This window comes from Diadema antillarum, unplaced genomic scaffold, assembly GCF_040938485.1.
Source record: "Diadema antillarum isolate AM-2024a unplaced genomic scaffold, OU_Dant_1.0 scf00000140, whole genome shotgun sequence".
Lineage (NCBI taxonomy): Eukaryota > Metazoa > Echinodermata > Echinoidea > Diadematoida > Diadematidae > Diadema > Diadema antillarum.
The window spans coordinates 1,745,622-1,762,621 of NW_027271029.1; the positions used below are offsets into that span (position 1 = coordinate 1,745,622).

At 39.3% G+C, this 17,000-nt stretch overlaps 1 protein-coding gene across 1 annotated transcript in view; it reads left to right on the top strand.

Annotated features, from left to right (window-relative positions):
- The first annotated feature begins 3,085 nt into the window (after positions 1-3,085).
- LOC139721224 (uncharacterized) overlaps positions 3,086-17,000 on the top strand; it is a 155,688-nt gene continuing 141,773 nt past the window's right edge. The window contains exon 1 of the mRNA XM_071632548.1: positions 3,086-3,628. Within this exon, the coding sequence (XP_071488649.1) occupies positions 3,512-3,628 (117 nt within the window). The 5' untranslated portion in view covers positions 3,086-3,511. The remainder of the gene's footprint in view (positions 3,629-17,000) is intronic.

Genomic DNA, 17,000 nt, shown 5'->3' on the forward strand with positions numbered 1-17,000 from the left:
TGCATACGAAAGCTAGATAACTCTTCAAGGAAAAATACCACCATGTTCCTTTATGTATAAGGCTACACAGCATCTAAGCTGATAAGGAAAGTGATTCCTTTGAAATTGCAGTTTTGTTATTATGTTTATTAAGGACAGTAGTTTACCCAAGCAAGAGCCAACATTACTAACCACTGTGTCCAATAAAAGTCTTTGGAATTGTTGCAAAAGAAGACTGAAAATAGATTAGAAAAAGTGGGAAAAAAGAATAGGGATTACCTTGATGTAATTAATGTTTTAACCAAGTATGATTAAATCTATAATCCTTCTTTTTTTGATTGTGCATTTTTAAGACAGACATTCATTTCTCCTTTTTCAGTCTATTTGCTAAAGTGCCTTGAGCCTTTGATCAAAATGGAAAATGGTGCTATAGAAATTGTATGTATGTATTATTATCATCTCCAAAATAATCGGAATTTGTGCAGCAAAATACTTTTTAACACAGTTAAAAGAATGCTGTTATTTGAAATTCTTATAGAGTAATTTAATGTACTTTACATAGTCTTCAGCAACACCCCCCCCCCCCCCCCCCCCGCTCTTTCTGCTTTATGAGTCAGCAAGGCCAGAAATATTTTGCTGGCTGTGTCATCCCCCTTTTAAGTAGAGTTTAGTCAGTTTCACTTGGAAAGATAATTTGAAGGCTGTACAGCAGTTTTAAAGAGAGAAGTAGAAGGAGAACAGAGGGAGAGAGTGTTAGGAGAGTGAGGGAGAAACAAATCGTGGAATAAAGAATAATGCCAGAAAATTTTAATACTTGTGTGTGAAAGGAACGCCTCCACTCGGTTGATCCCCAATACATCCCCTGTGATCACATTGTTTGTTTGTCTTCCATTCACGACTGTTAGCCATTCTGCTCGGCAAACACTGTATGTTACTCTGCTCAATGGAAGAATAGTGTTCCACTTCAGTGACAGTATTCCTTTTCAAATCACCTTCTCTTTTTTCTCTCACTGTAGGAGAAAAGGGAGGATCGGAAGAGGTAAAGGGTGATGTGACCTTTGTCAATTCATCTCAACCCACCTCCTGCAACATTGTATGAGGAGTTCAATTGAAAATGGGCTAAGCGCCATTCTTAAATGTTTTTAAGTGAGTCCATCATCAGATAGAGCAAAACAAAACCATTCCAGTGATACCTCTTAACAAACAAACAGTCAGCAACAAAATTGGTAATTATGATAGAACTGAAACTGATATTGATGATACTACTACTAGACCCTTAATCCCCGCTACCCTTACCCCTCCTCTGAATTGAATTTTGTTTGTTTGTTTTTTGTTTGTTTTGTTCTTTTTTAAATTGATTTAGCAAACCTGGTCTGCTTTAGTGCATTATAGACCAGTTATATTTTGTCACTTTAAGTTGGTGCTTGTGACATCAATGTTGCCTATGTTTCCAACATATCAGGACTCAGTCATCATACAGTAACATACTTAACTCAAGTTGATGTAGCGGGAAATTGGATTAACGTTGGATGTCCCCTGAAAGGCATGGGTGCAGATTTTCTGTTTAGCTTTAGATTTTATAGAACATGCTCACAGTTGCAGGAGTGAATACTTGAGGGAAATTAGTAAAAGGGGCATGGTTAATGTAATTGATTAGTCTGACCTTGTGCCATTCATCAGGATGGTGTATGCACTATAAAGGTCTGCTACATGAAGGAAAATTAGCAGAATGCTCTTTATTTGTGTCAAAGGCTAGCTGAGACTATGCTGTCAATTTATTAAAAAAAATCAAAATATCATCACAGCCTACGGGATTAGGCCTTCTGTTGAAAGACCCTCCACCCCCCCCCCTACCCCCCCCCCAAGATCATTCAAATATACATTTGCACATCAAAATCCATAGATATTCCATCTTGTAGATGAAAAGCAAAAGTACTTACATATTGACTCTGTTAACATACTGTTTTGTAGTTTTCTGTATCAGTGATAATATCAAACTTTAAGAGGACCTTAACATTTGTCAAATACATTTGCTGTAGTTCTTAATCCAGTATAGTATTGATCAACTTTGTGTTGGTACATTACTGAATTTTCTTGACAGCAGTTTGGTCGTATTGAGGTAAGACAAATATGTTTATATACTTTGTACAGTTGCATCGTGCAGCTAAACTCATTGGCCTAATCTTGTGGGCATATGTCCAGAAATGCACCAAGACTGCAAAAGTGGAAAATAATCAAATAGAAAAAGAAATTTTGTTTGCATTGCCCTAATTTGCTAATGATCATTTTGGCTCTTGTAGCAATTCAACCAACACCTAGAGTTTAATATTTACCACACACAATTCATGACACTAATAACAGTGAGGCAGTCCTTTTGCTGTTGTTGTTGTTGTTGTTATTGAAGACTACCATGAGTACAAGAGAGAGAGAGAGAGAGAGTAAGGAGAAGAAGAGAAAAGACAGTGAAGTATATGAGTAGAAGGAATAGAGAACCAGTTAGAGAGGGAGGGAGAGAGGGAGGGAGAGATAGATACTCCTCTCTGCTCTGATTGGTCACCTAAGTTGTGCCTGACTTTAAGCTCCGCCTCCTCTCCATAGTTCGGAGCCTGGTTAGTTCCAGGTTCCTTGTGTGTGTATGTGTGTGTGTGGACATGTGTGCAAAGTTCTATACGTGAATTGCTTTGTGCTTCACGGAATGCCGCTAATACTAGTGTATCTGATAACATGTGTTTCTGCTATCCAGCTCATACCTGGAATGAGAGAGGGAGAGAGAAGTGAGACACATGTGACAACTCTTGTACAGACTGGGAGATTTCATACTCAGCTCTCTTGTGATCCAGGGAATAAACTTGTGAAAAATACACACTTCACCCCACTTCACAAGCATCTGAAAGACCAGACCTGGGTTAACTTGTTCAAATATTGATTTCTGTGTGTACTACCCAACAACTTGGCATTCCAAGCTGATAAGAGTTGTAGAGATTTTTTTTTTTCCAAATTTGAAACAGACCATCGTGCCTGTGGGCATTGAGCATTTCTGAGGGTATGTACAGTAAAAGCAGATTCGGCAGCATTGCATAATAGCCCTGGAGCTTGGAGTGGAGTCAGGATTGGAATTAATCAGAACACTACACCTGACTTTTACAGGAGTGGGAGTGGGATCCCAGCGCTGTCATGATATGTTGCCACACTGCAAACATCAGGATATGGATTGATTAATTGCCATAGATTGAGATTTTCTTCAACTTTTTGATCTTTGTGTCAGATATTCATTCACTAGTGCTCCAAGAGCTGTTGAAGAGGAAGGAAGAGACATAGAGTTCATGAATGAAGTTGCGTTTTAGAATCGGGTCCAATTTGGGATACGAGTGCACTGGGCCAATGAGAAGATGACATCGGTGTATTCTGATATCTTCTTCTTCTTCAGGATCGCTGTGTAGTTGCAATAGCATCAAACCCTTTTCAAATAGTTTTCTTTCCCTGAGATTTTTGCCTGTACTGTGGATTAAACAGACAACATCTTTCATTCATCATGCTTCCCAGAAGAGAATTTGTGTTGATTCTAGTGGTATTCCTCGCTTTTTGGAGTCTGTCGGAAGCGGCGAGGGGAAGGGGAAGGAGGCAGCGCAAACAGCGGAGAGAGAGACAGGTAAGCCAATGGAAAGGGGACAGATCCTACCCTTGTTCTTGGCGAGTTGGTCTGTTGGTAGGTTGTATCAAACCTCTACTCTTTCATCCCGAGCCTGCATTTACTACCAAGTAATCATTTGGAATTTCAAAAGGCTGAAAATTCTCTTTAGCCACCTCAAGACCATCTCAAAGATGATGTCAAATCATTAGATGAGATTAGTATTTATGTCAAACGTAACACCAGGCTGCTCCTGCTCATCTCGAGTGAGTTGATAGTGAATAGGGCCTATTTGTCACATTCTTGACATTTTCATCAATAATTCTGTTTAAAAAGAGCGAGATATCATACAGCTACAAGTCAGTGTATGTGTTACAGCTTGACCAAGATTTTCCAGCTTCCTTTGCCATTGTCCACTGGATAGCATGGTATCTCAATACCAGTGTAAAGTGAAATGGGTCCATCCAAATGGTCTTCACGTAATTCAATTCAGGCCATGAAGAACCTCTTTATATCTGTTCAATGATGATCGTGGTGAGTGCCAAAAACATCACTGAGCTGCGTTTGTGAAATGTCAACGTATGAATTTGACAGTTTGTCCCTAAAGACACAGTTTTTCTTTCCAGCCCACTTATTTTCCAAGCAAAGTTCATATCATGAGGGCATGTGGGATCGGAGAAGCATGCATCATGTTTCAGCTCAAGCTACTTGTAGCATCCTGTACTGCTATTGTTGCCCTCAGCAGCAAGATATGAAAACATTCTTTAAATTTTATCGCATCCTTTTTTCTTTTCTTTATTTTTTTGCTTGTTTTGTGGTATGTTTCAGGACATTTATGGTTGCCTTCAGCAACCAAAAACAAAATGCAATTTTAACAGAATGACCATAAACAGAATTTCATCTATCATCACTGGATACCAAAATATGTTGATTTCTACTCAAGGTGAATGGAAGTAAATGGAGTATTGAGGTCATTTGATCTTGGGCCAGTCAATGTGACCATTGAAGACAGGCAGATGGGGCAGATGAAGGGCCCTGAAAAATGAGTGCTTATGTTTGGGGCTCTCCTTACTGTAAGATGCAGTTTATGAGCTGGTAACTTTTTCATTCTTGAAAGCAAATAGGCGTATAGCTTTTTTGTTTGTGTATGTGTGTGTTCGTGTGTAAACCATGATCATAATTGCTGCTTTTGTGAGAAGAAAAACTGAAAGACTTGTGAAAGTGACAAAGTTTGCGAAAAAGGCAACATGGTGGTTGCTGTTATATGTGCCAGATTGTTTAGATCTTTATACTTTATGAAACACAATTTGCTGAGCAGTGCAAGAAATAATCCAGTGAAGTACCTGTAGCAAAAAAAGAATGATAATGATACAGCATTTAATATGGATGCATGCATTATTAAATCTTGAAGAACATGATTATGTTATGGTATTGACCTCATACAGCAGTAATGATATACATTGTACAATTATTAGTGTTATGACCTCCAATTCCTTTTCATGAGAAACTTTTATCCTTTTAACATATTTGTCATTTTGATGTGTAGATCCTGGCTGGGCTTCACCCACTTAATTTTGATTGTTTTGAGTCATGCATCTTAAAAGTTCAAATTTCTCCCAGATTTTATGTTGTAGCACTAAATCCTGGTAGCCTTGGTTACATGGTATCATGCATTGAAAACATTGTGTCCAGATTTCAGTGTCAGACTTTTGGAGGTGATAATGGTACTGGGTATTTAACGTTTTAAGCGTGCGACAGTCAGGCCAGACGATGGGAATTCTCAATGGATGTTTGAAGGATGTGCAAATATGTAAGGCTATTGCTGTAAATGAGGTCGCTTATTAGCAAATATAGGTCTTATTCAATGATGTAGGTCCTTTATGCATTTTTTTTTAAATCTTTGAAGTATATACCGTCAGTTTAGACTTTGACCGAGCAGTTGTTGTACGATAGGATGATGACTTTGTGACAGAACTCTATAGCATGTGAGTCGAGACTCCGGCTTTGAGAATTGGTCCAACTCGTCATGGGCCTTACCAGAAATGATTAGCTACAGCCAACAGGGCAGGGCAGCTGTTTTTGACTTCCCCATTGAATTCAATGTGAGACAATTTAACCTTCAGATGATCAAACCATTGTAATGTTCTTCCTTTGTATCTGAGTTTTCTGAAACCTTCCACGTGTTGTTCTGTTTGTTTGTCATTAGTTTCATCAAACAAGGAAGAGAAGAAAAACTTCTTTGACAGGAAAGAAATATTTCTCTCATAGTATTCAATTAAAACTTTAACACCTCTGTGACACAGCGGATCACTGCACGCATTTATTTTCACATTTACCTTTGCATGACATTTTCTTCCGTTTTTTTTTTTAACCTACCTCTAATGACGTTAGATATTCATACCACCAGTCAAATGTAACTCATTGGTGTTTATATTTTGGCTGTGTTTGAGTTGGTTCACTGAACTGTTGAGCTGGAGTTTACATCCTTTGTAGGAATGTTCACCACCCAACCTTGGTCCACACTGTATCACTTCAGAGGGGTTTGAACACAATCGAGCAGTAGCACAAAGCTGTACTGTTTCACGAGGGTGGTGTGGGTTACAATTTGAATGCAAATGTCAATGGCTAGATGACACTGGGGACTCTGTGGTATCTGTTATTTGTAGAGCATTGTCCTGAATCTTTGTGTGGGTATCTGCTTAATTAGGCTTTAACCTTCAAGCAGCACATGGATGAAGGTATCTCTGTATCTCTCTGCCTATAACCACTTTACATGTCCCTAAGTGAAAAAGTTTAAGTGCCACTTAACTCCATACTCATGATTACTTAAGCTGATAGCTTTAAGTGGAACACACAGACCACTACAAGTTTCCTTGGAATAAGGCAAAATGTTAGGAAGTAATTGAATTTTGAGTTCCACCATTTCTTGAAACAATGATATCGATCACAGCCACATGATATCATGCAAATGAAAGGTAATTATGCTGCTGCTTCACAACTCCCGGACAGGTTTGTCCGGAATTGAACTTCCTTTTTTTTTTTTTGTCTTATGACTTAGCAAACACATCCCACTCGTTCCCCTTCCCTGCAACAGTAAATAACTTAGAAAGAAACGGAAAACAAACAAAGAGATGGATGAACAAATCAGAGTAACAAAAGTTTTTGCAACTGTTTAGGTGAGCTGAATAGTGTCACATACTGGTAGAAAAGTGCTGTTGTTTAAAGAAATTACTGCTGGGAAGTCTTGATAGGGTAAGGTTATTCACCCCATGCCAACTCCACAGGTGGTAATTCACAGGAGCATGCGATGAAGCTGCATAACTCCTCAGTCTCTTACAGTACACATGTAGGCCCATTTACGCACTACAATGAAACACCAAAATTTTCTAATATGAACACAAATATCTTGCATAATGCTGTGGTAATTAGAGTAATAATTCAAACTTTGTGCCTACTGAAATACTGTGGTGTCTATGTATTTCGCCAAGGAAAACAGTGACAACAAATTTCTATATTATCTGATACTACGGTAATTTTAATACGAATGCACCTGTAGCAAGTGATTGTGGATGGTGGATGTAAATGGTTAAATAGAGATTTTGCAATCACTGGAATGCAAAAGGCTACAAAATAGATCTGTGTGGAGCTCTCCTTTTAGACTTCTACTGACAAACAAGAATCGCATGTAAAGATTTGAAGTCTTCCTTTGAACTCAAGGAATGGTCTGGCAGTTTTGAATTACTGACCATGTATTGTGACTCTGTCACAAGGGTTAGTGAATAGTCATTACATAACAAATACCGGTGTGATGTGATGCTTCAATCTCTATATTTTGTTGAACACCCCCCAAGCACTCAAATAGAAACAAAAAAAAAAGAGTAAACATGGAAGTAATCTGGCTGCTAAATTTCTAGGAGATTGGTACCTGCCATGCTGATTATATTAAATTCCACTCTTAGATGGATTTTTAAAATACAGAAATTAAAGAAGTTTTCAAAAGGAATGGCTGTTGAAAAACATCACAGGGGGTAGCCCTCAGAATTCCCCCCCCCCCCAATCAATCGTACTGCTTGTATACCTATACAACATCTCCCAGTGCATTCCCTATTCATTAAAGTGTATATATTTGTAGTTCTAATATCCAAAAAGAATGACCTCTTTCTTTCATGATCATGAAACACACTTGATCTCTGTTTTCTTCCTTGTTGGAAGTAACCTTTTATTTGTTATCCATGTTTTTATCATCATCCTCCCAGCCCCTCCCCCTCCACTTATACCACTTTGCACATCCCACTGATTCCTAACTCCTGTGGGTGAGAAGAGAAAACCTGTGTGGTTTCTGTGATTGGAAGTCAAATGCTTGACCACAAAAACCTCACCTTCCACTTCCAGGCCATCAGACCAGCTCTCATCCTCGACCGAATCATGCACGTACTTCAGATTCCAGTACAGTCATCCCCACTTGAATGAGACATAGTGATAGTGATGAATGAAAACTGTCCCTGAAATGAGATATTATCCTTCCAACTGTATGATGTGTATACAGTAACAATGATATACATAGTCTTATAAGTATGTTTTCTGTGGTAATCTGATGCTTTAAATTCTTCATCAGGGGAGGAAGAGAAAGCATCGTCCACATTTCAAATTGGAGTGCAACCCTGGCTCAATGGACTTGAGGAGTCAAAGCATGGACAATTAAAAGATGATGTTTTCACAATAAATCATGTTATGACCAAACTTGCAGTAAACAAATGATTTGAGTACTAATATATTTGTCAATTTGCAAAAAATATAGGACCTACTCAGTCAATGTTAATATACATCATCAGTTTCTACCACACGTGAAAACTCATACAAGATTGTGGCAAAAAAAAGGATCAGAAAGTGTCTGTGAAATAGGCTCCAAGTAGACAGTCAGTTATCATAAAACGAGGAATCGGTTCTCCCACATCTGTATAACAGTGAAATGACAGGAGAGGCAAAGGCCATACACTAGAGTATTTTTTTTCTTTGTAGTCATAGTTTCTACTAGTCCAGTGGGCATTTACTTTAACATTTACCCTAACTCCCTTCACCTTTTTGTGAAAAGCAGCTGGTGGACAGGTCAATCATAATTTAGATATATGTACAATATGTATGATAATGTCCATACTTCCAACAGCTGATTTATAATCTAGAATTTTTAAAAAGAAACAGGGTTTGTTTGTTTGTTTGTTGTTTTGCTTTTTTTTGCATCGTATCAGTTTGACATGATAATTCAGTTAGAATGAACTTGTAACCGGGGCGGCCAAAGAAAGCGCTCACTCACTGCCGCTGCAGGGCAATTGTATTTTACCGAATCAAACCACACAAAGAGAGCACTGTTTGTCCACTTTTTCTATTTAGACCACAAACTAGCTTGTACTCGACACTCGCTGTCAATGGAATTATTTAACTCTGTCATGTTGACATTTCTCATCCCTGCATATTATCCCATTTCTTGCCAATATGATTACTCTATCCTTAGACAAACATTGCCAAATATTTTGAAATATTTGTTTCATTGTTCGTGTTGGAGTTTCGCACCTTTCAGGTCATTGGGGTGTATTCGTCAGGTAGTGAGATATGTTCTCTGTTTATTTCTGTAGAGTGTTAGTGTTATCATTGTAAAAGTGAAGTCGGCAGGCCATACCATTGCGGTGCAGGTCCATTTAGCAATTTGAAATGGTCGCCCTCTCGGTCACCTACACACCATTGACACATCTTTTCTCCTTCTTGTTATTGTCACCCTTCTTTTTGTTTGGGAGGCTATGAATTTGGACCAGGAGGAAATTGCATCTATTCTATTTCATCATCCCTCCGTTCATTTGAGTCATGTTGTGAGTGTGTCTTGTGCAATTGTGTGTCTGCCTCTTTGTCTCCCCCTCTCTTTCTCCATTGATTGATCAATCTATCTACCTATCTATCTACCTACCTACCTACCTATCTATCTATCTATCTATCTATCTATCTACCTATCTATCTACCTATCTATCTACCTGTCTATCTACCTATCTGTCTATCTATCTATTTGTCTGTCTTTGTATAAATCCATCTTTTTATTAGCTTTATCTCTCTCTCTCTTTCTATCCATGCTTCCTGAATTTGGCCAGCAGTCCCGTGGAGGTGTGATGTTACCCCGGCAGAATGCCAAATCCTGTTCGGAGCCAAGTTTCCATGGGATGTGGATATGATCTCATTACTTCTTCATCTTATGTATCTTTAGAGGAATAGCAAAGACCTTGTACTGTAGAAGTATTTCTCTTTTGGAAGTATGTGCTCTGGGAGTATTGTATGAAGTTTAGTGTGCGGTAGTAACAGGTTTTGAAAGTTGAGCATTGCAGATGTATTCGTAAGAGAAATACATTTATCTTTACATCTTGTCATCCAAGAGTGCTTACAGACTGGTGATTCTGATGACTTCAGATTTCTCTCCCCTTTGTCTTGGAAATATAAGAGGCAAAAAGTTTGTATGACAAGATTGAGAAGAGGTAGATGTTATCATGGAGCAAGTATAGTAGCTCCATGATGTTACTAATATTTACAGTACAGAAATGAACTCATAACTTCCACAGTCCCATGTTTTAAGATACAAAGAATTCACAGAATCATTGTGATCTAGAAAGGCAACGAAGAGTAAGATGCTTTTAATTAGTCTTTTCCAAATGTTTGGCTGGAGGCATACAAGTATCAACACATTTTTTACAAGTTTTGTGGAACAGTCTGCTTGAAATTTTAAGCAAGATGACTTTAACTTTAATGAAAAAAGCAATTACAATGCTTTGAAAGCTTCTTTTGTCATGTGTTTTATGATTTTCATTTTACAATTACCTGGGTTTTTAATGTGATTATCTCAGAAGGGGGGGGGGGGGGCGGAGAGGAGGGATGGCATCAAAGTACTGCCTAAAATGTCATGGGGCATGAATCATTTGTTGAGAGTGTGATGGAAGTAATTCAGGATGGCACGGCGGGATTTCCAGAACGTGTCACACGAGCACTGTGATGACAGTGCAGTTCAATGTCAGAATATTCTTAGATTTTGGAAACAAAAGGCAGAACCATGAAATCCTCATCCTTCTGAAATTGTCCCAGCCCCCCACCCCCATAGTTAATCACCAGTTGCCCCTCCCTCTCCTTTCCAGTCTCCTATTCTAGGACCACTGCCATCAGGAAATACTGCACTTTATATGTAGTATGTTTTACCTTTCCTTACAGTTGCCCCTCCCTCTCCTTTCCAGTCTCCTATTCTAGGACCACTGCCATCAGGAAATACTGCACTTTATATGTAGTATGTTTTACCTTTCCATTGCACATAGTGCCTCATGACTTTGACCATAATTTCATGATTTCTATTTCGAATGTGAACAGCCCTCCTTTCTCTCCCATGCCCAGTGGATTTCCCTCAAGTTCTAGGGTCAAAACATTTGTCATATGATGAGTTTGTCAGTGTCATTGATATGATTTGTGCAGCTGCCATGTAGGTCTTCCAGTGCATTCCCATGAGACATTTATTGTGGGGGCATGGAAGCGTTCACATGCACTCTGCTTTGCGCGACATAACTGAGATTCGCAGGAGTTAAAAATAGCTGATGAAATATCAGCTCGACATTCAATAAGAAAATGCTTTCTTCCTTTTCACTAGTTTGTTTCTTGTTGAAAGAATGGACTGTCCACTGGCAGTTGACATTGAAATTTTGAGGAAGGAGTGGAGAAAGTATTTCCCATTCCCTTTCCAAAGCAAGGAGCTTTAGTGTTTGAAGCTCCTTGTCCAAAGTCAGCATGACTGTTTTACGACCTCCCTGTAAAATTATGAAGAAAATACAGCAATGACATTTTGCATTGTGTGAGATGGGCAAGCAAAGGTGTTGACAGTACTTTGTTGGCAGTGTACATCGAATTACAAACATACAGTCACACGGGAGTAGCTGGTTGAAACTGCACTGCCGGAGGTGAGGTAGTAATGAGGGAAAATGTTTGCCGTCATGTCGACATGGGCATCATGATGCCTGCCAGACACTTGAATATCAGAAGGTATATAGGCCTGATATGGTAGGTATCTGACAAGTTTTGATGGTGGAGTGAAGAGATGGAATTGTTTATCAATACTTGGTATCATGTTCGTGATAGTTAGTATGGTATTGTGATTGATGAGATTTCCTCCAAGGAAACAAAACAATCACATAAGATCTAGTCATTGGCTCTCAAAGTCTCATGGTGATGAATACAGGTGCAGTGGTTGTTCTGGTGGTGAAATTGTTTTTTTTTTTCTTTGTTAATCTTCGCACCCTTTTCCCCAAGTTTCGTACCATCAATAAATGTTCCTGTGATGATCATCTGTGTTATTCGTGCAGCAAAGCATTTACTAGGAGATTTTGCTTTTTGTGTGCAGAAGTTTTCGGTAAGCAAAATTTTGGGTTTAGCAAGTGTCTTTAACCATCTTGGGACCAATCCCTCACCACAGCATTCCTATTGTATACAAATAGGCTGCCAGAGGCAGTGGCAGGCTTAAAGAAATACTTCACCACACCACATAGACTTTTGGTGGGAATGTGCCACTGTGCATTTCATGCTAAAGTGAGCATGTAATCATTAGCCCTGAAGATGCTGCCCCTCTTCTTGAACTCTTGCCTTGGCGAAAAAAAAGAAGAGTCAGAGGACAAGAGGGAAAAATCCTCTTCATGAAAAATACAGCTTTTGTCAGCACAATTTCCTCCTGTCTGTGTGTATGTGTATGTCTGGTCTGGTCTACGATAGCCTTGGCTTTAACTCAAGTGAATGAATGCGCCCAGCGAAACCAGGGTTATCTGGTGCTCTCTTATCATCTGGTGGCATCCAGTTTATCATCACTGGACCAAGATGAGGAAGTAGCATGGCTGGCTGGTTATCATGGTGGGAGGGGAGGAGCTGTAAGTACTAATTTCTCTGACCATGGTAGCTCCATGCTCTAATGCCTCTAACTGGCCATCAGGGATGGCCAAGTGGCCCCTCAAGCTCTTCAGTGAAAAAAAAAGTATCTGCTCTGTCATCATGCAAGTAGAATATGATTTCATAAACTGCTTTCAATGAAAGAAACAGTATTCCCCATTGTTGCTTTTCTTTCAATACTTATTCTGAAGAGAAGAAAGTTATGTATTGTGACAGGTGCTCGAGCAAAGTGTAGATGAACAAGCTGCCAGAGGTCATGGTTGAACTCTGATAATTACACAATTCATGCAATAGATGATTTTAATGCTATTTCGTGTAGGTTAGTACAGTGATGCTGTTGCAAGTATTGCAGTACAAAGCTGACCTGTCTATGACTGGCAGAAAGTGGTAGAATTGCAATGGATTGATGATAAATGGTCTGCAACATGTGCTCAGATTCAAAAGTGCAAGAGTTGGATACATCATACAGGGGAAGGCTGAAGATCAAGCATATCAGTGAGATATCACTGTGATTCAAGAATGTTTATTTGCTACTGGTTATGAACTTAAAGGGATTGTATAGTTTTGGTTGAGACTTAACTTCAGGTTTTAACCATTTTTTTTTTTTTTTGTGAGATAGTGAGAAATCTCTCATGATATATGAAAGAGCATGTAATTCCAAGAGGGATTCAATGTCTATTTGATAAAAATTAGTTTTGAAATGGCCGAGATATATCCAAAACTGAGCGATCCTAATAAAGTGTGGGACCCACATTTTATTATGATCGTTTTGTTTTACTTTGTTTTTGGATGTTTCAGCTATTCCAAACCCGATATTTATCAAATAAACTTTGAATTCCTCTTAAAATGGTATGCTCTGTACTATTTCATAAGTTTTTCTTGGTATCTCACAAAAAAGTAAAAGCCCAATTTTCATCTCCACCAATACTGTACTATCCCTTTAATATGAGCTGCAGCAGTTGGCCAGCCCTGTCTGAAGGTGAAATAGTTCCATGCTGACACACAACATAGTCAAAAGAGTGTTTGCCAAGTTGGAGTTCAAGGTCTCAATTGTGTTTGCTCAACAGGTGTCAAGGAGAGTGTAGGGGCGGGTAGCAGAAGGTGAGATGGGGGGGGGGGGAGGGAAGTATAGGGGGGTGCTTTCTATGAGGGGTAAGGAGTATGATACATGGAAATAGAGAGATTATGGACAACAAAGCCTGCAACTGGTGTGGGTGAGGATGGGGGTGGGAGAGAACAAGACCAAGATGATTGAACATCAGAATTAGAAAAGTTGAATTGATGGAAGGATTTTCTGTGGACTGGTGATTCTCCTGGTAAAGGGATAATGACATTTATGGAAAGGGAAGAGTATTAACTCTGTAGAAGAGAGTAACAGAGGGAGAATGCTTTGAGAGTGGTAGATTGGTGGTAGCAAATCAACATGAAATTGAAAACAGTTTCAGTGTTTGAGGAATGTGTAGTGTGTGGTAATCAAGGGGGAGAAAGGGTACTTAGTGGTTCACAAAACTACTTTAGTTCTTTACCACCTTCAGTTTTTATTTGATGGAATCACACAGATTGATTATATAATTCATGGAGATAAGATTGCAGGGTAAAGTGATACAGGGGCTATAGGATTAAACAGTATCATGTCAAAATGATTTCGAGTGGTACTGACATTTCAAAATATCAAACATGGTCGGGTTAGCACATGAATACTGCAGCTGTGTCTACATGGACTGAAAACGTTCCCCTCCCACTTGAGTCCCAGCCTTCTAGACATGCCTTTAATGGGTAGTGACTTGACTGTATTATGTTGTCACATTGGATATGGTCAACTCTGGAGAAGAATGCCCCAAAATACTCAATTAATCCAGAGGCATTATAAGAGAGTGAGTGTATTTCACGTCTTGAGCTCGTATTGTCATATGATAGGATTAAGATAGGGAAATCACCGATTAGTGACTAATCCAAAGTGATTGGGATGGAGTCCTTCTCATGCTCAGGCCTATATATTTCTCCCAGGTTCTAGAAATTTTGTCTCCAACCAACATTCTCTAGAACTTGACAACTTCAGACTTCTTCATTGAATTTGGTCAACTCTGACTTTGACGCCCACTCAATGTCCCCAATGTCAGAGACAGCATCGTAGAATTTCATTTACAGGAATCGTATCTGCTACTTCTGGAGTCTATTTCACTCTTCTAAAATACAATTACTTAACTCAATGCTAGGTTCAAGCTGGTAAAATTGGTTTTCAGGAGTCTGTTGACATGTCGTCATTGTCCACAGGGACTCTCATCAATTGCGGTGTGTTTGAGGCATAAGTGCATCATCCCATTTCTCAGCTGTGAAAGGCATAACAAATGTCAGACCGAAATTTGTGTTATCTCTTTATTTGCCACAGGCTCTTTTGTGTGTGTAAGTGTGTGCGTGTGTGTGTGTTGTGGCTATTTCTTTCCTTCCTGTCGGAAAGCACAATTATTTGGTTACAGTGGCATTACTCCAGTTGATAGAATTCTAATACTTAAAATGGCACCGCTCTTTTCTGGTAGTGGGTGTGGGTGTGTCTGATCAACTGGCCCATTTATACCGGCAGAAACCCCACAATTTGACAAAGTCTAGATGTTAGATCTACCGTTTCCACTGGCACAGTGATACAAACTCACTTATAATCGAGTTTCCTGGGGCAACCTAAATTTGCTGTTGGGCAACCAAAATTTGTGATTGGACAAGTAATATACAGGTGTAAATGAGCACTGGCTTGCTGGAAGCTGAATAGTTTGTGCAGTTCAAGACATGTCACTGCTCCAAAGAATGGTAGAATCCCCAAGACAGGTGTTCTGTAGGGCCATTCCCTCATACTTTCACTATGTACCTAAGTGGAGAGAGTCATGTAATGAATAAACAGAAGTTTTACCTTACAAGCATGTGTATTGGCAAAAGAAAAACAAAAACAAACACGATGAAACTTTGGAGGTGGGTTTGGGATATTTTAGCAGAATATACAGGTGTAGTTGCCTATCATCTTCCAACCAAAGTCCGGAATGTGAGAAAACCCAGGTTTTTCACTGCCAACATAAACACCCCTAATGATGTGCGATGTTCTAATGCTTTCTCCTGAGTTTGGCATGTTGACAAGGAAATGTTAAAGTAAATAGATGAAATGTAGATTAAATGTCTCATGCCCACATCTCCACAGCATTTTCTCATGACTGCTCCCGTTCCCTCCAAACTTCTTTTCCTGCCTCTACCATGTTGTTCTCTGTCTCCATTACTTCTTTATTTTTTTGGTTCTTTTCATTTCATTGTGTGAACCTTTTGAAACTTTCTTTCTCACCCTCCCCACCCATTTCACTTCACTTTGTCATTGTTCAACATTCATGCCTCTCTTATGGTGCAACTCCATTCCTCCCTTTTCCCAAAGACTGCTTTTCCTGATTGTATATCCTACCTGTCCTACTCTTTTTTTCTCTCTCTGGTCCTACAATTCTTGTACTCTTTTATCAAAATCTACTCCCCACTTCTGTTTCTCTCTAGAGTTTCACTTCCCCAGGGTAGTCCACAAGGGGTTTCAGCATGCCGCTGCAATATGCTCAAATTCCTGTGCAACATCCTCAAAAGCTAGCAACATGTTGTGCAACATCCTCAAAAATTTGCAACATGCTGGAAATATAATGTATGTACACATGTGAAAAACATGTGAAAAACGTAAGAAACATCAAACTATCTGGTACTGAGATATTTTTGTACAAAACATGAGAGAGCACGTTGAATGTAAGCAGCAAAAGAGATATACCAGTCTATCCCTCCCATCCTCTCAGTCTTATACCAGTCTATCCATCCCATTGTCTCAAACTTATACCAGTCTATCCATCCTATTGTCTCAAACTTATACCAGTCTATCCATCCCATTGTCTCAAACTTATACCAGTCTATCCATCCCATCCTCTCAACCTTCTCCAGTCTATCCATCACATCTGCTCAAACCTATAGCAATCTATTCATCACACCCTCTCAACCTTATACCAGTCCATCCATCCCATCCTCTGAATCTTATACCACTCTATCTATCCAGTCCTCTGAATCTTATACCACTCTATCCATCCCGTCCTCTCAATCTTGTACCAGTCTATCCATCACATCCTCTCAATCTTATACCAGTATATCAATCCCATCTGCTCAAACTTATACCAGTCTATCCATCCCATCCTCTCAACCTGGTCTGTCTATCCACCCCAACCTCTCAGTCTTATACCAGTTCATCCATCCCATCCTCTGAATCTTATACCACTCTATCCATCCATCCATCCTCTCAAACTTATACCAGTCTATCCATCCCATTGTCTCAAACTTATACCAGTCTATCCATTCCATGGGCTCAACCTTATACCAGTCTATCTATCCTATCCTCTCAAACTTACATTAGTCTAGGAGTCAATATCCCATCTTCTCAGTTTTATAC